The 26341-nt window shown below is 30.3% G+C and overlaps 1 protein-coding gene across 6 annotated transcripts in view; it reads right to left on the bottom strand.

The window, feature by feature from the left end:
• LOC107440307 (serine/threonine-protein kinase Wnk) overlaps positions 1–26341 on the bottom strand; it is a 101322-nt gene that overhangs the window by 33334 nt on the left and 41647 nt on the right. For 3 of the 6 annotated variants that reach the window (XM_043050068.2, XM_043050067.2, XM_043050069.2), the window contains exons 3-10: positions 25261–25433; positions 22886–23106; positions 17553–17710; positions 15199–15284; positions 11401–11629; positions 8012–9722; positions 7871–7932; positions 4461–4613 (exon numbers count right to left, since the gene is read on the bottom strand). In XM_043050068.2, coding sequence (XP_042906002.1) covers positions 4461–4613; positions 7871–7932; positions 8012–9722; positions 11401–11629; positions 15199–15284; positions 17553–17710; positions 22886–23106; positions 25261–25433 — 2793 coding nt within the window. Of the gene's footprint in view, positions 1–3128; positions 4614–7870; positions 7933–8011; positions 9723–11400; positions 11630–15198; positions 15285–17552; positions 17711–22885; positions 23107–25260; positions 25434–26341 lie in introns of all 6 variants that reach the window. The other 3 variants (XM_071178948.1, XM_071178947.1, XM_071178949.1) reach the window with 1 other exon arrangement.

Consider the following 26341-nt stretch of genomic DNA (forward strand, 5'->3'; position numbering starts at 1 on the left):
AAAGACAACTTCTGGTTTCTATAACTTTTGGTTAGATGACTTCTGGTAAGAATAAATAATTCGATGTATTTATAATATTTTCATTATTTATTCCCATGCAATATATAGGTATTTTTACAATATTCAAGACGAATATATAGTTCCAGGAGATTTCCAGAAAAAGTGGAAAACTCATAGTATACTTATTTTAATACGTCAGCATTAACAAACTGCTTTTCATACTTAAATTTTAATTCTACAAAAGTTGGGTCGAAAGGATTAGGTAAGATTTTATCCATATTAAAAGAGTAAATATTCAAACTTTATGTAAATAAAAAAATTTGAAGGAAAAAAATGAAAATATTCAATTATATTTTTTTGAAACACAATGTACATTGTAAAATTAAATAAAATTATAAATATAAGAACATTAAACATGACTAATACCACAAAGAAGTAAACTTAAAGCATAAGCTCAACAAGAAGATGTACTTCTCCACCTGCAGTTCACCTCTTGAAACATTTATGAAATATTCATATAAGTATAGTATCTTAAGTAACAAATTATATTTAAGAATTAGATGCTAAATTTGACAACAAAACATAAGCATCATAATTCGACAATATAATTCAGATCAAGAAAAATATTGGCGTTACTTGGAGTATCTAGCGATTTTTTATTTTATTTTAAATTTTAAAAGTTATTCATAGATGGAAGGAAAATAGCAGAATTCAAGTTTTAAAGGGAAAAATATATATTATTCTGATAATTTGTCCCAACATCCTATTTTAGCATTTTTTATTTTTTTTCATGAGCATATAGAGACGAAATGGAATTTAAATAAAAGGAATAATCCCAAGACACCGATAGAAAAAGAGAATAAGAGAGAGAGAGAGAGAGATTCACCTCAAGTTAAGAAAAAGAGCCCATAGCCAGAAGAACCAGAGAATCAACAAAATACTGTAACGTCTGAACAAATTTAAAAATAATTTACATTACATAATTGAAGAAGTTTTATTATGGGAAAAATTTTAACTACGGGAATATTTTCAATTTCATAATTAAAAATCTCATACTTAGAGTTCCTTACTAATTTCATTTCCAAAAACCAATTAGCTTGTAACCAGATTAGTTTAAACAGGTCTAATCTATGATAAATTATGCCGCTTAAATTGATGATTAGCATTAAAATTTAAATATGTTTCCACTAATTTATTTATTACAACACATAAAAGTATATTTTGGTTACATTATCTATACAATATCTAAAATAATCATAGTGATATTATTCATAACTATGCACCTGCATTAGAATTTTTATAAATGTTGCATATTAATTATACTATTGAAGTTAATAAAATTTTTATAAAGTTTTTTTTTTAATTTTTGTTTTTTAAATACATAAATACCTAACTGATACCTAACCTAATTGATAATTTCACAACAAACATAGAATTTAGAAGAGTAAGTAATTATTTCAATTGTTTTTTTAAACTTTTATTGGACAATAGAAGTAAGATAAAAATGAAGAATAGAATGATTTTATTATTACCTAACAATATGAACAACATTTTAACATAATTGGACTAAAACTCAAGCAATTTGGCATATGTTTAACTTAAAAAAAAAAAAATAATAATAATAATAATTTCTGTTGCCAGTAATGTTAGCCAGGGTGCATAGCCGGATTTTTCAACAAAAAATAAGCACCTTTTAAACACTCAAAAAATATTTTTAATCACTTACCAAAAAANTTTGGCATATGTTTAACTTTTTCTGTTGCCAGTAATGTTAGCCAGGGTGCATAGCCGGATTTTTCAACAAAAAATAAGCACCTTTTAAACACTCAAAAAATATTTTTAATCACTTACCAAAAAAAAAACAAAAATCATAACTAGGATCTGTGCAACAATAAAAAAATTTTTTCTCTAAGTTCTTTTAAAGTTCTTGATTTATAAACATAAAATTAATAAAATTCAAAAACTTAACATAATCATGATAAAAAAATAACTGGTTTCTGATAAATATTGCCGAAAAAATTATGAAAATCATGCATTTTTCGTAATTTAGAATGACAATTGATATGGCAAAGAAAATTTTTTAAAAGATAGGAAATTAAGCACTTTTTACAAAACCCAATTTTAAAAAAAAAAGCACATTTAAGGGCTTTTAAAAAACTTAAATAAAAAATAAGCACTTTTTAAAAACACTATGCACCCTGGTATTTGATGGTTTTAACTCCTACACCAGACTAAACAGAAGCCCTTTCAATTGTTCCACCTTCTCTAAGCATTGTCAGATTGGCCATAATACTGCTTTCAAGCTAAAGCTTTCAGACAATCAAAGAACTTAGGAATATTGTTGAGCCCCTTATCACATTCCTGATAAAGCCAGCCAGGTGGCCGAGTGGTTAGCATGCCTGACTAAGAAGCCAATGGCTGTGGGTTTGAATCCCGCTCAGGGTATGGATGTTTCTCTGTAGTGTGATGTGTGAATAGGAACATGGTCTAACCAATGAACGGGTATCTGCGGCAGTGTGGCATGGGTAATGTTGATCGCTTCTGTGATTTTGGTTCCCAGGTGCCCACCAGATAAATGAGCAACACTTCCGGTACCTTCTACAGCAAAGAACAAAAGTTCAGTAACTGCCGTTATTAAAAAAATACCTGACAAAATGGATTGTCAATGAGAATGTCTACTCACTGACCTGGTGTAAAAGCCAAAGTTTCCAGAACAACAAGGAACATCTATATCCATCATAACCATCTTACATTATTCAAGAGAAATATTTTTTAAATAGTAAATTAGAAAACAAAGAAAACATATACCAAATGCCTGGATATCTATGGCAACTATCTTAAAAAATAGCAATGTTTGTAAATATTGTTTAGTAAAAAAAAATCACTTAGTTTTTTACTTGTCTTTCTCAATAGTCCAGCTGAGGCTAGAAAAAAAAAAGCAATCCAAATATTTTAAAAATCGGTGTAAAAGTAATTTGTTCTCCTGACCTTTAAATGATTAATTGATTATCACAGTATTTTGTTGATTTAAAGAAAAATATATGTAAGCATAGACGACAAAACAAAAGCAACAAAGCACATGCATTTGATGGAGAATTGTCCTAGATTTAAGGTTACACTTCTGGTACCTTTACTTGGCAGGTGTTTGCAGTATTGCCGTACAGTACATTTCTAATGCCTAGAGTTGTAGGGCGCTGCACGTTGCTTGAACCAGGTGGCAAAAAGGCAGGAACAGTGGCTACTGGTTTCGGAAAACAGCATTCACTCATTCTATGCTGCGGATGAACAACAGTATTGGGTGATAAATTGTAATTTTGAGGAAAAGATGGACATTCATCTAAGCTCATACTTCGCTCATTTCCATGCATCAAACCGGCTCTCCGGCTATTTTCAACCGCGAGAGACATAAACAACGGAGAAGAGGATTGAGGAGATACAAAAGGTCCAGATAAATGAATGGGAGAATGTCTATTTGAACGATCAAATGGGATGACAGTATAGCTGTTATTATAACGACTGCCATGTGATGAGGCCAGTTGGTTTAAGATAGACGTTGGTATAGCTGACAAAGGTTGGCATTGGTCACCTGGAATGTTGATATTAGGCTGACCTCCTCCGAACGTTCTGGAACGTGTTCTATGCAATTGAGATGAAGGAGGCAATAATTTGTAAGAATTGTTTAGAAAATTGGATGGGGCGTTTTGATTTTGAAAGTCATGTGATTGGTTAGAAAGATCCGTAACACTGCCAACTGGTGTCCCACATCGAGATAAAGTGCGCATCGGAGTCGATGGGGGAGAATGAGTTGGCGATAAAAGAACGGGGAAACCAAAACCTGAATCTGGATGCAAAAAATTAGTAGGCGGAGAGAACATTTGCGGAGGAGGTGTCGACCTAGGAGAATCGTTATCTATCCTATTCGCATAATATGGTAAGGGAGATGTTGACCTACTCCCACCAGGGGTCACAAACTTAGTGTATCTCCCACCACTTGTCAAATATGAATCATTTGAAGGAGCATTCACCGAAGAACCAACCCAAGAACTCCCCTGTGAATGAACAGAAACACCATATGCAGAAGGTGCAGACAAAGACCGAGAATCATTAAGAGAACCAAACTGAGCAACATTGGTTCCAGCAACAGAATTATTGGTGGCACTGTACAAAACAGCATCATTTTGCCAATTCACAATTTGAGGGGAACCAATGTTACTGGATGGCTGCAAGACAAAATACACAGGTGAAATTGAACCATCGCGTTGGGGGTTGCTATAATTAAATCCAGGTAAAGACCCATTACTAGATGTAGGGGTGACAGCTTTTTTTGACATGGAAGGAGTCCTAGTGAGTGGAGAAGTAGATCTATTATTCCACACAGTGAAATTTTGAGGTGCATAATTTGGATCATGTAGGTTAACCGGTCCACCAGAGACATTGGTAAAAGAAGTACAAAAACCTACTAAAGGTTTTCCTCTTCCAACAGACTGACTGGAATCTTGACTCTGTGATGACATTTCACCATCTGGAGGAAGCACAGCAGACTCCATATTAATGGGTGGCATTTGTTGAACTGGTAAAAAATTATTGTTTGGCTGCATCTGATCCGTACACGTCTAAAATGATATACAATGATTGATTAACATTTAAGGCATAAAAATTTGGTTATGAAACTTATTTTTTAAACAATTCAAGACATAAAGGCATGATGCTAGATTAACAAAGCAGTAACAAAATAATCTAAATCTGCTACATACTGGATGAGTAAGCAAACAAATTTAAAAAATTTTTTTGATAAAAATACTAATTAATATTTAAAAATGAAATTTTCATTTGTATTGAATACTTCCTAAAATGGTTTAAAAGTGTATATAAAACTAATGCTTCAAACCAAAGTTTTACCTGAAACGTCTAAACTTTTTCTTCTTTTTTGTAGTTATTCCTATTCCTTGCAACAAATAAAATTTTTGTGAACAAATTTTTTTTATTGTTTCTTGAAATTTAGAAACATAACTATTAGTGTAAAATCGAAACAATTAATTCGTAATAAATATTTTATTAAACTAATTTTAAGGTTTAAATCATATCTACATCAGATTATAATTTCTCAAAATAATTTAAAATTAATGTAATCACTAATATTGCAGTAAAAGTATCAGATTAAATTTTCCTGAACCTCAGTTTCCCTGTTGATCATTGTTTCTTGCTTCTCAGGGTAAATCTCTTCATTTAAGCAGTTGAATAAGAATGCATGCTCAATATAACAGATAAAATATACAACACCATGGATTATAAGTATAATTTTTTTAAATTTAATGTATGATTGTGTTGGCAAGGATAATTAATTTTGAAACAGATCAAGTAATCAATTTGAAACAGGGGATTGCAATTTAATTGAAGGTATGGTAAGTATAAGCAACATATACTTAGGGGTGCACAACCTTCAGGCTAATGCCGCCAGCAGAAGCTTCAAAACAAGCTTTTTTTTTGTTTGTTTGTTGAAAAATAAAATATATAATGAAAAATTTTAGTTGCACACTAGAGTCATCACTTTTTGATGTACTCAATTTGCACAGATTATGTTGTAAATCTCTGCTGTTTCTCTAACACAAAATTCTTAATACAATATTACGATGAGCGAATTTCGAATTTGAGTAATTACTTTTCGACTCGCTTTAATTGTGCTGATTTTATAATAAATATTTTAATTGCTTTTTTAAAGGCAATTATTGCTATACTTTTGCACAGGATTTTAAAATTCCCATACTTTTGCTACGATATTACAACGAGACGAGAATTTCAAATTGCACAATAAAATAATTACAATTTGACTGGATTTGTTTTTTTTTTGATTTACGATCTCATTGTAAATACCAGTTTTTTTTCAAAAAATTTTTTATGATTCATTCCCACATGATTTTAAAAATTCCAATTTTTATTATGGCATGCTTATTAATTACTTATTTAATTACTTACTTATGTTCTTCATTCACGCTGATTTAATCGCAATTTTAACAATTCCATTACTTTAATTATGATGTTTTTACGACACACTTTCTAAACATGCATTTAAATAATCACTTTTTCATACTATTTATTTCCGATCATTTAATAGTAAATATAAGCTGTTTTTTTTTTTTTTGGAATTAATGTCATGCATTTGTAAGTAGTATTTAGAATTCCAATATTTTAAGGCAATGTTATTGCAACCTGAAAAATTAGAAAAAATGGAGGAAAACGCTAATTTTAATTAATTAAACACTAACTGCTCACTGTTTACAATTTATTTTGCTTCACATTTTCTGTTCATTAGGAAATTTTTTTTAGGAAAAAACGAAAGAGAATTTTTTTTAAATTTAAAATTTGCAAAAATATAATAATTCAAGAAATATCTGTATTATATTGAATATAATATTAATTATACAAATAAATTTTGAATTTTATTTTGTCAAACATATATCAAACATTATCAAAACATACTCAAAATCTACTTTCTCCAAACAATCATACATAGGCTTTTTGGCCTGAAAATTTGTCAGTCGCAATTTGGATCAAACCTGCCTAGCAGTTGTAACAACAACAGAAAGTGAATAAAAACAGACATTTTGTAACTGTAACTGAGCTGCAACAACTTTTTACAGACACAATATTTTGTTTGAAAGATTTAATATTGGGTCATGAATTATTATTCCAGAAAACACAACGTTAGAGATGAGTTAAGAAAAAAAAAGGGAACTGAAAGTTTGTAATAATTAAAAAGTAACTACAGTCGGACTTCTATTTAACGAACTTCCATTTTGCGATATTTTCCAGGAAACTAGAACACTTTGAAAATTTCTTCGTAAAATAACTTCAAAATAGTGAAGTGAATATTCTATTTAACACACTTTTCTTTGAGATCCATTTTTCCTATTTCCTAAAATATTTCAGAACCTTTTAAACTCATTAACACATTTATTTTATAGGGGGAAATGACTTTGAATTGATTTTCGCAGCTACTTAACTTTTAGAGAAAGTAGTACAATCCCTTTCCCTTTTTGTTTGCATTTCAAACGAAAAACGCAGACAAAACGGATTTTATCAGTATCAATTAAACTTAAGAAAACATGTGGAAATGTATGTTTAAAATTACTTTTAAAATAATCGCAGCTATAATTTCATACATATATTTATCTTTCTTTAGTTGAAAATGTATGCAGCATGATAGTGTAACACTGGATAATGTTTTGCTCTATTCTCGGTTTCCATGCAGATTTCTTTTATGGTCAAGATTTATAAAATAAATAGTAGATTCTAGTGTACACGATAAAAGATTAGTACAGTAGGGAACCGATTATCCAGAGCGATCGGGACCAACGCTATTCCGGATAACTGATTTTTCCGTTTTTCTGAATCACTACGAAAAGCCGTTTTTTTACTGTCAAACTCAACTGAAAATAAAAATATTTGGAAATAATCTTAAAAAGAAGAAAAAACGATGAAGTAATACACTAATGATTATTTCCAAAATGATGGTAAGGTAAACTTCTTTCAAAAAAGAGAGAAAAATCCTGAAATCTTATGAGGAAAAAAAAATTTAAAAAAAAAAATGGCGGGAAAACTTATTGAATTTTTTTCCGGTTTTCTGATTTCCGGATAAAGGGTTCTGTACTGTACTATAAAGAAAGTATAATTTTTTTTAAAAATTATGTCTAGTGTTTATGAATTTAAAACCTGTTTTGTGTTGTTTAAGTATTTCAAAAGGCGATTTTCTATTTAACGAATTTTCCATATAACAAACTTATTATCGGGATTTAGCGACTTCGTTAAATAGAGGTCCGTCTGTATATTTTTAATGGTGAAGACAAAAAAAAAAAAAATTTCATGATCTAACCTGAGAACCAAAGTTCAATTGATTTTCCATTAAGTGTACTTTTTCCACCTCAGGTAATAGACCTGTAAGAGTATTAGCAATTCAAACATAATGCACTTAAAATTCTTTATAAATCTAACTTAAGGACAAATGCTAACTTACCTTGCGTGTGATGTTCCCCTAGAGTTTCAGGGTTCAAACCTTCAGATTCCAAGGAAGGTTGACGAGACATAGCATCTTGCAGGGCGCTCAAAGATTGCTCTGAAGTTTCTTGGGCACCACCTTCAGAACTGTAAGCAGAATTTTGCAAGTCTTGCGAGCTAGACATTTGAGAGACACTTTCTTGATATTGAGGCGGAAAGTTTTCATGCTGATTTGGCATGTGTTGATTCACTACCCAGTTAGTATTTTGGCTTGGATCACAAGAAGTGGGATGAGGGACAATATTTTGCTGAGGAGAATAAACTTTCTGGGGACTTGGTGGCTGTCCTTGCGAATAAATAATAGAAGCATTACTGGTAGCGTATGACGGATGGACAACCTTTTGAGGACTCTGGGCTCTGGACACTGGAACCTGAGCAGTTACTTGCTGAGCTGAAAACTGTTGAGAAGCAATAACTGGAGAAGACTGGCTAGAGGAAGGTACTGACGCTAAATTTTGTAGTGGTAAATTTTGCCCCTTCATTTGATACTGACTCGATATGGCAGATCCACTCACAGGCTGCATTATATGCGCCAGTTGAGCTTGTAAGAGTTCTGGAGGTATAGTATTGTCACTGGATAAAACTTGGGTTCCTGCAATTTGCATTTGATTTGAATAACGAGGAGTAGTCATTTGATTTTGGGCAGAAACTTGCTGAAATTGTTGATACTGTTGATTGGTACCTTGATACTGAGAAGTTATGGGCTGGTTTGTGATTTGATACTGAGTATGAAGTACTTGATTCTGAAATTGGGCTGCTGACGCTGGTACAGAAACATTAGTTACCTGGACATGAGAAAATGCTTGAGGTTGACCAAGAGGCTGAGATTCAGATTGCATTACATTTGCTTGAGTTTGCCCATGTTGTAAAATTTGAGATGCTTGATTTTGCCCATGCTGTACAACTTGAGGTGCTTGAGCTTGCCCATGCTGAATAACTTGGGGAGCTTGAGTTTGCCCATGCTGAATAATTTGAGGCGGTTGATTTTGCCCATGTTGTAAAACTTGAGGAGCTTGAGTTTGCCCATGTGGCATACCTTGTGGCGCCTGAGTTTGTCCATGCTGAATAGCTTGAGGGGCCTGAGTTTGCCCATGCTGCATGGCTTGTGGTACTTGCGTTTGACCATGCTGCATAGCTGTGGGTGCTTGCGTTTGTCCATGCTGCATAACTTGAGGAGCTTGTGTCTGTCCGTGCTGTAAAACTTGTGAAGCTTGAGATTGCTGCACCTGACAAGATTGAGTAGAGGCATCTTGGTGTTGTGGTATTTGTATATGAATGGTTTGAGATTGATAATCTGGAGTTTCAGCAACTTGTGTAGAGTACTGAGATTGTTGAGAAGCTGCAATATGCATTTGCATTTGCTGCATTTGAGTTTGGTAAATTTGTTGAGGGTACATTTCATGAATCATTTGAGTTTCAGACTGCTGCTGATTAGCATTAGTTTGGTATTGTTGAGGCATAGAAATTTGAACTTGCTGCATAGTTTGATTATTCATGGTCATATTTTGCATCTGCGTTGAAGTTTGAGAAGGGCGACTAGGAATAACTTGTTCTTGCATCGCCATTTTGTTCTGATAGCGTAAACGTTCTCTAGTTAAATATGAAATTTGATTGCGTACAAGCATAGCCACAGTTCTAATATCCTCATCTAAAATTATATTATTCTTTGCCTAAATAAAAAATATATATATAAGTAATAATTAAGGATAGATTGATTACATCACATTTATGCATAAAAATAGTACAAAAAAAGAACAAATAATAATTATCACTGTACTGTATTTGTTTTCATTTAGATGTATGCATTAAAAAAATTAAAGCTTACTAGGAAAGCCTTAAGATAACAGAACTGCTGAAATAATTTAACTAAACATTCTTTCTATAATAGGGATGTAGCGAATATTTGACCCTTTTGCCAAGTATTTGGTCGGCTGAATTTTAGACCACATATTCAGCAAAAGATTGTTTAGAAAAGCCTTTTGTCCCAAAGGTTTTGTGTTGTGAAATTTGAATAGATTTAATAAAGAATACTCTGAAATTGTATGTTTTATTATTCATTATTAGAAATAGTTTTTACACATATTTGTAATCCAAGTATGCTAGCGCTTCATAGTACAAACATTAGAATTTACATAAAATAACAATACAGTTGCCCACAGAGTGTTAAATAATGGAATCGTAAGAGAAACCGAGTCTAAGACCGGTAAACATAATGATCATCAGCAATCCAATAAAGAAGCAATCCGTCAATACGCCATAAGCTTTAATCCCTGTGTCTCCCATTGGTCAAAGGAAAAATGAGAATTATGCCCAGCAGCTTATATAAGCATATTATTGTTTTAAATTCCCATTCCACAAATGAAAAAAGAAATTTCTCCACCAAAAACATGAAAATTTCCTTTGCTAAGATAGGCCATGAAAGTAGGTAGGTATTTTATTTACGTTGCACTAGAGCTGCATGATGGGCTGGGAAACATCCCTGAGGATGATCCGATTTTGATCCGAAGACATTCCATCGCAATTTTGATCCGAAGACATTCCGTCGCAATTTTGATCCTCTGCAGAGGGGATAGCTCCCCTGCTTTGGTAGCCCGACGAACTGCGCATGATGTCGAGCACTTTACAGTAGAACAATTTAACGAGGATCCGTAACGCGCAACTTCTATCCCTATGCAGGCTGATCCAAGTGGTCACTCACCGGCTTACTGACCATAGCTAGTGTTGCTTGACTTCAGTGTTATAAGGGATCTTTATGATCAGTCCACTGCGGGATCTAGACCATGAAGAGTGTTAAATTTGGGAAACTCGAGGCCTACACAAAAATCAAGTCACGAAAGGATTCCCTCCCTCGCAGCACTTTTTATTGCTGTCAGAAAAAAAAGATTTAATAAGCTGCTACTATAAGTTCTTGTTAGATGAATCGAATGCAGAGTTTTTAAAATAGTGATGTGATTAGACAACTGCTCAGGGCAACAAAAAAAACTGGGCTTTAGTTTTGTTTTCTGCCTACATCATCAACCCTTCAGAAATAGCTGTAGAAGCAATCAAATAAAACTTTTTTAACCCTGGCCATTTTTTCACATCAGCTGATAACTTTCAAATTGTGAAAATCATGAATTTTTCGTAATTTACAATGGCAATTGATATGGCAAAGAAAAAATCCCTTTTTAAAGGATAGAAAATTGAGCACTTTTTACAAACCTCGAATAAAGAAAGCACCTTTAAGGTGTTTTAAAAAAACGTAAATAAAAAATAAGCACCTTTAATCACTTTTTAAAAACACTACGCTGTGACCTGGTAATACTGTCACCATTTGAAAACTGCCCATATGCAGGAGCAATTACTTACCATAGCTTGAGCAACTTCATCACAATTATCACTTTCAATGTCGAATTCAAACTGAATGGCTTCATTTTCTTTATGTTTTTCTTTCCTCTTTTTTGGATCCAAGAGGCGCAACCATAATTCAACTTTAGTTGATGTACTCTGAATACTCTCCTCTTTGTTGACAAATTCAACTTTTAAGCCTAAATCCTCTTGGAAAAATTCATACGTCAGCAAATCTTTTACTGTAGGCCTAAGATGATAACAATAAATAAATAAATTAATAAGTAACACGAGCAAAAGTTTAAACGTTCAAACAAAAATTCAATTTTATACGAAATAGTCAAGTTTTTTGCATCTTAAATCATTATTAATAAGGATAAAAAAGTAGTTTCGTAAAGAAAAGAAAACTGCCTGCATTAATGATAACAAAAACAATTTAATTGGATTTTTATCTCATTTTCTATAGGTTTTAGAACTGATGATCTCTGTGTCAACATGTAAAGCACTTTTAACTAGCTCATAGCTTTGAAATATGGAAGGCACTGATTACTTGCTTTATCATTTTCTTCAGAGTATAATAGATATAAATGGTCAAGGGACAGGTAAAGTTTAGAAATTTTGTTCAAAAGTTAAGCAAAATGTTAAAAAAAAGAAAGGAAAAGAATTATTAGTGCAATGAACCGATTCGAAGGAAACAGGAAGATGACTATCTTACCAGCTAAGACGACAATCAAAATTGGGTGCTGGAATGTAAGAATGTTATATGAAACTGGAAAACTTTTCCAAGTTGAAGCTGTAATGGGANAAACTAGTACAGTACAGAACCCGTTATCCGGAAATCAGAAAACCAAAAAACCGGAATGAAATTCGATAAATTCTCCCGCCATTTCTTTTAAAAAAAATTTTTTTTCCTCGTAAGATTTCAGGATTTTTCGTTCTTTTTTTAAAGATGTTTACCTTACTATCATTTTGGAAATAATCATTAGTGTATTACTTCATTGTTTTTTCTTCTTTTTAAGATTATTTCCAAAATTTTTTTTTTTTTTAGTTGGGTTTAGCAATAAAAAAAAAAACGGCTGTTTGCAGCGATTCAGAAAACCATAAAAATCAGTTATCCGGAATAGCGATCGTTCCGGATAATCGGTTCTCTACTGTATATGGATCTGAGACATGGCACTGCAATAAAAATAAGATGAAAAAAACTTCCAAGTATTTATTAACAACTGTTTAAGAAGAATCTTGCATATTAGTTGGTTCTATAAAATTTGTAATACAGAAACGCTTAGAAAAGCAAAACAGAAACCGATTCATCTGGACATTAAAAAGCGTAAACGGAAATGGATTGGTGTTATGATCGACATAAACCAGGAAAATTTAAAGTAAAACAAGTTTTTGATTGGAATCCTCAGGGGAAAAGAAAAAGAGGAAGAAATAAAAATATTTGGAGCAGGATGATTGTAAACAGTAGGAAAGACATGGAGGGAGGCAAAATATCTGGCTACGAATAAGAGTGAGATGGAAAGCTATGATCTGAAATGCTCCAATACATAGTGAAGAGGAATATGTATGAATACATTAGTGAAATTGTTGAAGCAATGAGTAAAAAGAACATTTTTAAATGATTTATTTGCATTCAAGACTGGCATGTTTTCTAAGATTGTACAGATTTAATAGGTGAGGGGGCAACTGTGCTTTGATCAATGCCAAAAGAAGCACTTCCTAACAGTTCTTATTAAAGGAAAATAATATAACAGAAAAGATTTATAACTTTTGAAGCCCCACAAAAGTGAATACTTTATCCTTTAAATATTCTTCTAATACTGATAAATTATCTTTTTGCAAAAGGAAAAATAATGCAATATTAAAAATAATACTAAACTTTTTTAATAAAACAAAAACTTTTCTTCATTTTCTTTCTAGTTCAAAAATTAACCTTACATTATTCACAATATTTTTTTGAAAATTGTGACATAATTTAGCAAAAAGGTTTTGGGCAGGACAGTTTAAACCATTTGTTAATTCATTCTGTCCTAAACCTTGCCAACTCTGGAATAAAACAAAGGCGGATAATGTGATTTCTTAAGATCTTAAAAGGAGGGACAAAACTGCATTTTTTTAAAAAGGTTAATTTTTTATCTTTTCTGCTGACGTTACATTTTCTAAAACTAATGTTCAAACATTAATTAATATGCATACCAACGTGTTCTCAGAAAGGCCAACTTGCTCCGGACAGCTGAAAGATATTTTCGAGTGGTAGTCTTTTAATGCACCATTCTTGGTTTAGCAGTGGGCATCTCTGTTCTTCCACTTATTAATTACTTTCCCGCAATGCCTAATTAATTTTTTATTTTCAACTTTTAGGTGACATTTTATGCTATACTGTTTTTGTGTATGAAACTCATAAGAACTTAGGGTCACGAAATTGATAAGAGTTGAACTTATGGATAAGAACTTAAATAGTAAAGTTAATCCAAAACAGTTTTATTAAGTAACAAAAAAATTAATCAGATTTTAAATGAATTTAATGCAATATTAATATTTTAAAGCACAAAATTAACTTTGCTTTATTTAGTTTATTATTTTACATGCATGAAGTTACTAATTAGCAGGGTTTTCACATTAAGGGCTAAAAACACATGACATTACCAGCATTACCCACTAGGCTTAAAAAATAGTACTCAATTAATTCAAGTTATTTACATGTACAAATTAGAAGCGAAATTCTTTGATCATAGCACTACATAAAATAAAGAAGAAATATTACAACAAAACAACAAAATTATAGAAAACAATTATAAAATAGATACAGTCGTACTTCTATTTATCGAACTTTCATTTTGCGAATTTCTCTATTTTGCGATTTTCTTCAAGGAATCAAGAACATTTTGGAAATTTCTTAGTAAAATAACTTCCAAATAGCGATCCATATTTCCCAAAATATTTTGGAGCAATTCAAACTTGTTAACGCTTTTTAAGGGGGAATTGAACCTGAATTGACTTTCGCAGCCATTTAACTGTTAAAGAAAGCGGTAAAATCTCTTTTTATTTGCATTTCATACAGGAATTCATGCCAAAAAGCAATTTACAAGAAAGCATAACAAAAATTTTTGAAACATGGAACTATGATGTTATAGATTGCACTATTCGTAACAGTTTTACTAAAGCTATATTCTTAGTCAGAGCAGAGAATTTGGAAAGTGCGGAGGACAAGGATGGCATTCCTTTAGAAGAACTTCAAAAAAATGGATATAGCTAAGAAAGAACACTGAAATTAATGATGATGTACTGATTAATGAATTTTTTTTAAAAATTCATTCTGAAGCTGCAACCACAGAAACATTAACTGAATCGTATATTTTGAACAGCGTCAAAAAATAAAAACAATACAACAATAAATTCTGAGGAAGACGAAGAAGATTAAGCCGAAAATGATGAAGAAATCACCAAACTTTTATATGATAAAATCACTTGAAACAATTCAATAGTAAATAATAATTTACAAGATAAAGGTGTATCAGCTGCTATTTTAATTATGTCTAGTGTTTATGAATTTAAAACTTCTTTTGCATTGTTTAAGTATTTCAAGTGGTGATTCTTTATTCAACAAACTTATAAAATAACAAACTTTTAATCGGGATTCAGCAACTTTGTTAAATGATAGTCCGACTGTAATTACAAAAGCAAACTAATAATATGAGAAAAAGTACACAAGATATGAGTAATACTTTTGTCAATTATTTACTAACTTTTTGTAATTCACTTGTTTTGTAACTCACTGTAATTGTCATGCAATTTATAATATATACTTCATTGTCTTACCTATCATCTTTGGCAGATATACATACTCCAATAATTTCTTTAAGCTCTGGGTTTTCCACTTTCTTAAAATTTTGAGGCAAAATACCCTAATTTAAAAAAAAAGCAATTTTATGTTTCAATATCAATCCAGTTTCACATGATATGTATTTGATAGTGATTTTCAATCATTTCAGTAACATTTATTGATAACAATTAGATAATTAACTTAAATTAAAATAGATTGACAGAATAATTTAAATAAATAGTCTTTTATCTCGTGGCTTGGCGACATTTTTGCAGAAAGTTACAGAGTTCTTGCAGAATGATTTTTATTTTGAAAAGTAAAAAAAAAAATTTCCTTTCTTCAGAAATTTACATGTAATATTTGAATCATGCATTCAGATAATACCTTTTCGACGCAATTATTTTACACAGATAGTATCATAAATTTATGCCCATAGTATCGTAAATTGATGCAATGTTTCACTTGTATTTTAGGCAGTTATTGATTTTCAGGTGGATTTCAAATATCCTGATATATTTCAAACAATATGGAAAATTAGAATCACGCATTTGAGTATTTACTTTTTAAGGCAATAATTCTATCGAATTTTTGGCAGTTCGTGCCATTGATTTCGCTGCAGTTTTTAAATCCAATATTTTTTATTACAACAACCTAATCTCCAAACAAAACATGCATTTGAGAAGTCTGATTCATGCAGTTTCCTTGTCAATCTTTTTTCGGCAATTACTACTACGGATTTCCTGATTTTTAATTATCTTTTTATTGTGATGATTATTTACAAAATGCAACGAAGGAAATGATTTGTGCGTTCCTCCCAACAAAATGTGAGAATATCACCAATAATATTAGAATAAAAAATTATTACATGTTCAATTAGAAAAAAATATATACAGTTTTTTTTTTGTCAACACAGCGCTTTTATTTTAAATAAGTAACATATGTGCTCGTTATTATTATAAGTATCTTGCAGAAATATATTAGTGCTAGAGAGTTTCATTGCAGATAGCTCGAAAAAATTCTGCCACAGGAGTCTTTTAAAAATGTTTAAAACTTAAATATTTTATTTTACCAGTTATTAGACAATTACCAGACAATTAGTTATTTTAACGATCTTAATGTTTTCCCCTTTACAAGAGTGTAAGGAAAAGCTTACTTTGCCACAAAAATATGCTTAGTGGTTCCTTAAAATTTAAATAAAACCAGACATTTTGCCAGTTACTATTATAGTGTTAGGGCCATTCTCCACTGTAAACACTCTAAATTTCAATTTTTATCTTACTTGGACATATTTTTAATTTATTCATTAATAAAGTACATAGGTTAAATCTTAAAAAAATGAGATACAATAATAGTTATATTTAAATTTTTACTATGGAATCAATTCTTAAAATTTAGCATTGTACTTTTTAAGTTTNGTCAGGGTAGAAATTAATCTTTTTTCTGAGTCCCGTGCATAACGACTATATTAAATCCCTTTTCAAGTATTTAAACTTTAATTTTTTATTTCTTTTCTATGCAGTCTTTAAGAAACAGACTTGTTTTGAATTGAATTGTAAAAAAAAAATTAATTACCCCATTATTTTACTATTTTTATAAACTTCAAAGGCCTGCAAATGTCTCGTGCATAACAGGAGAATGGCCCGTTAGTGCATTTTTGACAATAGGCACAATATCCAAATAAAATAAAGATTACTAAAAAGTTATTAACTGACATGTAAAAATTATAAAGTTATATTATAAATTAAATTGTTAAAAATGTATTTTCAGGAATTCCTGAAAGAAAAAAAAAATTCTAAAAGTATAGACAATATAATATTTTACAAAAATTTTAAGTGCCGGTACAAGTAATTTAGATTTATTAAAAAAACAAAAAAACATTTGGTTTGAAAACTTGTAAAAGAACATAATAAGAGAAAACTAATTAAAATATTTTCAATCAATACACTTATTGCTTACATGTTTTGTATCAATATTACATATAATTTATTTATTAGTTGGAGTTTTTGCTCCAGTTAAGAAATTATTTTGTTAAACTTGAACTAACACTATGATTAAATGAAAACTACTAGTTTTTCTTGCTGAATATTTAAAGGCCATGCCAATCAATATTAAAAATGATTGAACAAATTTTTTTAATTCTGTTTTGACAAAAATTACTTTGCTATTTAGTAAGCAATATTTACACTAAATTCTACCATAAAGATTTAGAATACTTTTACTAGACAACACTAGTGATTATGCAATAAAAATGAAATAATTGGGCTAAGAATGATTAAGAAAATAAATTTACAAAATTTTAAAAGCTAGGAAATGTGTAATGCCTAAAGAAGAACAATAAATAGTAACTTACACTGGTGACTTTTTTGTAGATTTGAGCAGGTCCTGTACATTCTGAATATGGATATTCTGATGTGGCCATTTCTAAAATGCACATACCAAAAGCATAGACGTCTACGGATTCAGTATATTTCTCCTCATACATTTCTGGGGCCATATATTCAGGAGTACCTATTAATGGTTATTTATATTATAATTGTTAATAAAATATTTTTGTGTTTAATTCACTTATTTATAAATAATTAGTGTGCCAATGACTTAAATCATTATAAATAAATGATTAAGATCATATGCTTAGAAGGATTTTGATCAGTGAAAACGAAAAAAAGGAATTCTCCTGAAGCAATAAAGTTATTAATAGCAAGAATCTGAGAAACTGTCTCACCTGACATTATGGGGTAATTCATAACATCTCAGATTTTCTCCAAAAAATTACCAAATGTTACACACCTTGTCAAAAGACATAATCCAGAATTTTTTTTTGCAAAGTTGAGTTGTTCATTTTTTTTTGCCCCCCAATGTTCAGAGAATTGCAGGAAGATTTTCAGTGTTTTTGCACTACATGTGGAAATTACAATGACCCATAGCTCTTAGCGCAAACAAAGTGCCTCCAAGTAATTTAAATATCTGAAAAGTAAGGATGTAGAACTTTGTAAAATGGGTGAGAAATTTGTGGCAAGTTTCAGTAAACTTATGTAATATTTTTAAATAGAATTCTACTACAGACCTTTTATGTAATCAGGGAAAAATTATTTGGTATTTCCCTCACGTACATACCTGCTAACGTTGGAGAAATAAAATAACAGAGATTTTACTAGGGACATTTTTAGGCTACGAGTAAAGTTTTGATACATCACGTAAGTCAAAAAGAGAAATTCAAAATAATATAAACACTTACATTTAACGAAGTAAAAAGTATGTATATAAATCTTAATCTAAAGAAGATTTTTTTAAATCATTATTTATATTTACTTAAACTATAAACACTCAACATGCTGCAATACTGGCAATAACATCATCTGTTGAGTAATAAGAGAAGAATACTTGCCATCAGCAAATATTTTATGGGCAAAAAAAATTTTTTTTTTTAAATTTCTTCAACACATACGGGTAAATAGGAGATAGACATAAAATATAGGAGTCATCATTAAAAAAAAAGGAGACTTGACAGGTATGTATGTCCGCATAAAATTATATTTTATATGAAATGACATAGGGAACATATAAGATAATTCTAAATATACTAAAATACTAAGTTTACTTATCAGTTAGAAAATATAGGTATGAAATATCTATTTCTGAATTTTAACTATGAATAAAAATTAGGTGCAAAAAATACATTTACTCGTTGAAGGGTGAGCTAATGTTCTACAATATCTTTTAAATCTTGCATTTCACTCAAGTTTAAAATGAATGCTTTGAACAAATTTATATTGGAAAAGGTGAACTGTTAGCAAAATACCAATAAAATAAGAATTTTAATACTGGCTAAGTTTTGACTAAAAAATTCAGCTACATTGGTTTCTACTTCACAGATAAAGTAAATAATTAATATGAATTTAATAACAGTTTATAAATTATTATTATTTATTATTTTTTTATAACCTACCAATATTCAACTCTGTAGCCTTGTAATTTCGAAACCAATCCAGAAGACAAGGGATCTCCTGGATCAAGTGTTGGGAGAAATTTGCCTTTGTGGAGAACTTTTTGATGGAATTAACCCGCATTTGCATTACATGGAGAAACATAAGACCACAAGAACTCTCCCTGGTTAGAATGATAGCAAAGGGACTAACTCATGATCCGTCTACTACTGAGGATAATTGATGTCAACATTGTGGCCTGTGCAAGCCAGATACAGATTCGCATCGACCAGCCATTGCTGGGATTCAAACCCGGTTCACCTCATTGGAAGCCGGACACTCTATCCCTTGAGCTATTGTGGCCCAATTTATAATTTTGTAAAAAATGCAATCTAATACATGCTGTCTTAAAATGAATCGACAGTTATATTTCATTGTAGCATCAAGGCCATGCTTAAGAGTAGCCTAACTGAGCAGCCGTTCAGGCCCACTAAAATTTCACAACTTTTTAATGCACTTATGTTACAAGTTTTCCTCTCTACTTGCCAAGTTGAGAAAGTTTTTTTTTAACTCTTTATAAATTAGTTCTATCTCTTTCCCAGAAGAAAAGGTTGTTATTTATCTTTTAGCCACTTATTGTGGAAGCATGTTAAAAGATCTTTCCACTAAGGGTTGTAAAGAAGACATTGCCATCTTCACCAAACAAGTACACTACCACTGAACTTGAAAGTTGGAATTATACACTCAGGTAAAGGCATCTTCAGGGGTCTGTCCAGACATTTTGTGAAAGGTCCGTTTTTCGTGAAATTGTGAAAAAATTACTCTCATTCTTTTAACCAGGGTCCGCTTTTATGCATTTGTGCAAATAGGGTCCGTTATTGCAAAAAGAAAACTTTTTCAAGGAGTTTTTAAATTGTAAAGACATACAAGATTATGCTCAACACTGTAAAATTATAATTAAAAAAATTAAATTTTAAAAAATAAACAGCAATTGCTTCTTCTAAATTAGAGATGCAACATACAATTATTTGGTATTTAGCCTATACTGCTGAACGCAGAATATTAATTTCGGACGAATAATGGAAGAATCGTCTGCTGAAGACAAAACTTAATTCGTTTACATCCATCTTTCTTGTTTTCTGCCCTGGAAAGGGTTTATTCGATTAACAAAATAATAATGAAGATAAACAAATTTGTGAAGGTTCCGATTAAAAGAAAAATCCTTTTGTGAAGGGTCCGTTTTTAAGTTAAAATATTTTGTGAAGGGTCCGTTTTTATGAAAAGATATTTTGTGAAGGGTCCGTTAACGGACCTAAATTTCTTCTAAACAGATCCCTGATCTTGAAAGTAGCTTTCGTCCATTCCGTAAAGTTGCCAGAGCTTAGGCAGAATCCAATTGGCCAGAATCTCTGAATATCCTTGAAGGCCTCAATATTCAATTCATTAGAAAGAACATGCGAATGTACCAGACCATGAAAATAATCCTCAAATAAGTACACTACCACCGGACTTGGGAGTTGGAATTATCACTCAGGTAAAACCTGGCATTCATCCTGCCGTTTAGTTACTGTCAATGAACCAAGGTTTCCAGTTTTAAAAAGGACTGTGAATACCATAGTAAAAACAATTTTACTGAGAGTATGCTAAATTTCTTACTGTTCCTGTAGTCATTACTACTGCATTTATTCATTTTCAAAACTGAAACTGATAAAAGCATATTTGAGATCAATGATGTCCGCCTTTCATCGTGGCATCATTGAGAATGATTCATTGACTTTAGATTTTCTGTTTAAATAAACAATTTTGCTGCCCAAAAATCTATAAAAATTGCATTATAATTAACTTAGTCATATTTGTAAGCGATATTATAATTTTTTTCCTTACATTTGCTGAATCTTGGATATATATTTTCCGATTCCTAGGATGTATCATTCTTACGAATTATTTTAATTTATATTTCCAAATCAGTCTGATTTCATTTCAGTTAATGATCCTTTATATCAGGAGTATAATTTTTAAAATAATAACATAAATTTAACTTTGATGTCATGGAAATTAATTATATTAAAAATTGCAATTATTGCCCATTTATGAGTGAGTGCAATCCCCAAGAACTGCCATGGATGTCAAGAAGGAAAAAAAAAAGGGTTGACATAATTCAAGAACATTTTACAAAAATAAATTTTTTTTAAATCATAGATTTATGTAGAAAATATAATACTAGAGAAACTAGTAGAAAATATAATAATACTGCATTTTCTAATACAATGTATATGCTTTGATAATAAATCATTGATATCAAATCTCATTGATAATAGAATGTTTCACAGAGTACGTAACCAAATTTTTCAACAAAAAATAAACACTTTTTAAGCACTCCAAAAATATTTTTAATCACTTTCCAAAAAAAAAATTTTTTATTAGGATTTGTGCAGTAATAAAAAATTATTCTTTTCTATCATTTAAAGTTCTTAATTTATAAACATAAGATCAATAAAATTCGAAAACATTTTCAAAACCTTTACATAATCATGATAAAATAATTAGTTTCTGATAAATATTGCAGAGAAAATTATAAAAAAATCATGCATTTTTTGCAATTTATGACTACAATCGACAAGGCAAAGAAAAATTCTCTTTTTAAAGGCACTTTAAACAAACCCCGAATAAATAAAAAAAGAGCACCTTTAAGGGCTTTTAAAAAATGCAAATCAGAAATAAGCACCTTTAAGTACTTTTTAAAAATGCTATGCACCCTGTTTAATTCTTTTAAGAGGAATAGGTTGATAAATTAAAAAACAAAATAAGAATGTTTTTTCTGTTCAAGCACTTAAATTCAGATAAGAGTGTAGCTTTAAAATGATAATATTTCATTATTTTCATATTTTAATGTGCTCATTGTAGTATGAAAAATAATTAGCAGATTCCCTATCAGTAAATATATTTATTTTTAATAAATAAATAAATTTATTTACTTTTCATTTGACAAATTTATTCTCTCTCTTTACAATTGAAGTAAAAAATTGACAAATTTGTAACATACCCCTTTTAACATTGTACTAAAAAACAATATTAAAAGGGGTGTGTTACAAATCTGCACTTTCGAGAAAACCAAAAAAAAAAATTTTTAAAATCTCCTTGATATCAAATATTGAGTAATTTTCTAGACTGCCTAAAGAAGAGTTTCCAATGATTTGGAAGCAATTAAAACAAACTTTCTAAAATTGACGTAGCTTTTTTTTTTTTTTTTTTTTGNATTTTTTTTTTTTTTTTTTGGCTTTTATTGAGAATTGAGAATGCAGATTTGTAACATACCCTCCCTTCTAACGTTGACCTTTTCAATGCATTTAAGGTTACAAGTTTGATAGAAAAAAGTAACTGACTTCATTTATTCCTTAATTAGTATGCTGTAATTAAATAAAAATATTAAATTTTTTACTATTGGTGGTGCTAAAAATTTCAGTTGCAGTATTGCTGTTAAATAGTATTCAGTATTATTTATACATTTTATCTGCGTTTTGATCGTTAAACAAGAAAAGAATTTTTTTAAAAATCTGATTGAAATTTAAAAAAAATCCAATACTTAATATGTATATATTTAAATAAAACATGACTTTGATCAACTCTAATAAAATGCCTGAATATTTCACCCAGAGCCGGTAAAACACTCAGCACGCCCTTTTATTAGCAACACTGAGAGTAATTTTTGACATGTATTATGAAGCATTGGTTCTTTCAGTTAAGTTTAAAGACAACTAACCAATGACACTTTTAGCAAAAGAGCGATTCTTTAGAGTGGCCAATCCTAAATCTCCAATTTTCACAGCTCCTGTGGTACCAGTAATGAATATATTATCACACTTTAAATCACGGTGGATGATGGGAGGTTGACGAGAATGTAGAAAGTTTAATCCTTTCAGAATCTGCCTACACCAAGATCTCACTACTTTGATATTTATCTTCTTGAAACGTTTCAGGTAACTAGAAATAAAACAATAAATTATTAACTCAAATTTAGTTAAGACAAATAGAAATACTAATTAAAATTAACCTTACGTTTCATTTTAACTTTCAGACTGACTTATGGTGTATTGGGGAATGTGCTTAGCTTGTAAGTCAGGGTTGGGGATTTGGACGTCCTAAACTGGTTTTGGACGGGACAGGTGGATTTTACTGTCCTAAAGTGTCCAAAACCTTGAGCATTGGTAAAAGGTAAAAATTCTATATTCCATTGTACACAAAATAATTATTTGATACTTTTTATACACTTTGCTTTAACTTATTAAAGGAAAATAATATAATAATTGGAAAATATTTATAAGTTTTGAAGCTCCACAATACAATGAACAACAAAAGTGAATACCTTATCCTTTAAATATGAATAAATATGCTTTTGATACTAATAAATTATGTTTTGCATAAGAATAAATAATGCAATATTAATAATAATAAAAAACTTTTTTAGTAAAACAAAACTTGTCTTCATTATGTTTCAAGTTCGAAAATTAACATTTTATTTTTCACAATATTTTTTTTAATTGTTACATAATTTGAATAAAAGGTTTTGGACAAGTCAGTTTAAACCCCGTTTTAAACCGTGGATTAATCCATTCTATCCTAAGCCTTGCCAACTCTGTGTGTACCCCTAGTTTTCAATCTAAAATTTAAAAAAAAAAAATTTCTTCTAACCTTTATTTTGATACTTTTTTATTTATCCTTTAATTAGATTAAATGCTCTTAATTTTTTCCTTAAATATTTTACTAATTAATTCAAAATTAGTAAGCTTCAAATAAGGTTCAGATAAAATAATTCAAATTTACTTATTTCTTTATTAAATCGATTGCTTAAAACATGGTATTAAAAAATGTTCTTTTTTTTTTCATTCCTTGTTAGGAAAAATACTGACCCTTTTCTGACTACTAGAAAACAGTAGGCTCATTTATTTGTTTTGACAAACAGATGATACTAGTAACACAGGTTGCTATCTGTCACGACAGCAGTCTGTTTCAATCAAAGTTGGCAACGTTTAGGACAAAATGTATTAATCTATGGTTTTAATCAGGGTTTAAACTGTTCTGTCTAAAAATCTTTTATTTAAATTATGTCACAATTGAAGAAAAATATTCTAAAAAATAAAAGGTTAGTTTTTGAACACGAAACATAATGAAGACAAGTTTTGTTTTATTAAAAAAGTTTATCATTATTATTAATATTGCATTATTATTCCTTATGCAAAACATAATTTATCTGTATTAAAAGCATATTTATTTGTATTTAAAGGATAAGGTATTCACTTTTGTTGTTCATTGAATTGTGGAGCTTCAAAAGTTATAAATCTTTTCCAATTATATTATTTTCCTTTAATAAAGCAAATTGTAAAAAATGCATCAAATATTTATTAATATATGTAATTATTATGCGTTTAATGGTTACACATATAGAATTTTTACGTTTTACCAATGTTCAAGGTTTTAGACAGTTTAGGTAAGTTTTAGTCAGTTTAGGACATTAAAACCTGCGTGTTCGGTCCAAAACCCCAACCCTGGGTACACAACCAGCAGTCTAAGTAGAATGGTTAATGTGAAATCCCTTACCTGCCGAACATTAATTTACAAATGACTCAGTTAAAAAGCTGCTATACATAATTTAATTTTATTAAAGAAAACTAAGTTTTCATAACTTAAAATGTTATTTAATTCAGAAGTATTTAACAACTTTATCTAGCAATTTTTAGGACAAAATGATATTGTTCTTATCACAATAAGTAGGTTATTATCAGCTGAATGAAATTCATCCCAAATTGTAATATCCATTCTCCCCCCCCCCCAAGATCATCTTCTGAAAAAGATTGTACAGCTCGATATTTAAAATAGATGGAACAGCTTTTGAAAAGATATACAAATCTACAATCTTCATAAACAGTAAAACTGAATAAGTAAGATATGATTAAAACTGATTGAAAACTAATTTTTACACTACAGTAAAATTTTTGAAAATTTTTACAGAAAAAAAATCCAATTTCCTAAAATTTTAATTCAGTGTCACTTTTAACATATATTACCTACAGTACTAATACTTCACAAACATTTTTCTCATTATCATGAGTGTAAAATGAAAAGAAAAAGAGTGCTTACGTTTTCAGAGTCCCAGAAGTCATAAGTTCGGTAATCAATACTAGATATTTTCCTTTAGGTGGCAGATCCATTTCCCAATAATCATAAAAGCGAACAATATTTGGATGCTGTAGACCCTTCAGCATTTCTGCCTCTTCTCGAAACCTTTGTCTTTCATTTTTATTCAGGCGTTCCTATAAATAATCACGTTTTAATAACACTACACTGTAATTTACTAAAAAGAATACAATAAAAATTATTTTAACATTCCTATAAAGCTTTTTTCAGGTAGGTACTTTATTTACGTTGCACTAGAGCTGCACAATGAACTATTGGTAATGAACTGGGAAACATCCCTGAGGATGATACAAAGATATTCCATCGCTTTCGATCCTCTGCAGAGGAGATGGCTCCCCTGCTTTGGTAGCCCGATGACCTGCGTGCGAAGTCGAGCATTTCACAATCTAACACCTCAACCAGGTCTGATACGACGTACCCTCATTCCCTAAGCAGGCTGATCAAACTAGTCACCCACCCACTTACTGACCGCAGCCAATGATGCTCGACATCGGTGTTCTACTGGGAACCATATCTTTACGATCAGCCCACTGCGGTACAAAGCTTTTTTTATTTATCACAAACAGAGTTAACATGCAGAATTGCTACAATATTTACAATTCTTTCAATGCAAATCCTCTTGTGGGTTTACGTTGATTAAACAAAAATTTATTTTATAAACATATTTTAGATGAAATAGCAAAAATAAGCAATTCCCTACCAACCAAAAATATTTCAATGGCTCAAATGTTAAGGTTGTTAATTGAAAATAAAAGCGGGAAATACATACTATACACATTAATGCAAACTAAAGAAAATTCTTTGAGACATGAAAAATAAAATCAAAAATATAAATAATTCATAGTATATATAGGTCTAGAATCTTTTTAAAAAATTTTTTTTATTCAAGTGACACTCTTTGCACAACTCATTTAGTTAAAAGCTATCTCATCACGAGCTCTGTGTGGTCTTGCATTATCGTCCTGTAACAGGAAGCAATCACCAATTGCCCAGGCATATGGGCGCAACACTTATTTTAGATACT

The sequence above is a fragment of the Parasteatoda tepidariorum genome, chromosome 3, assembly GCF_043381705.1.
Source record: "Parasteatoda tepidariorum isolate YZ-2023 chromosome 3, CAS_Ptep_4.0, whole genome shotgun sequence".
Lineage (NCBI taxonomy): Eukaryota > Metazoa > Arthropoda > Arachnida > Araneae > Theridiidae > Parasteatoda > Parasteatoda tepidariorum.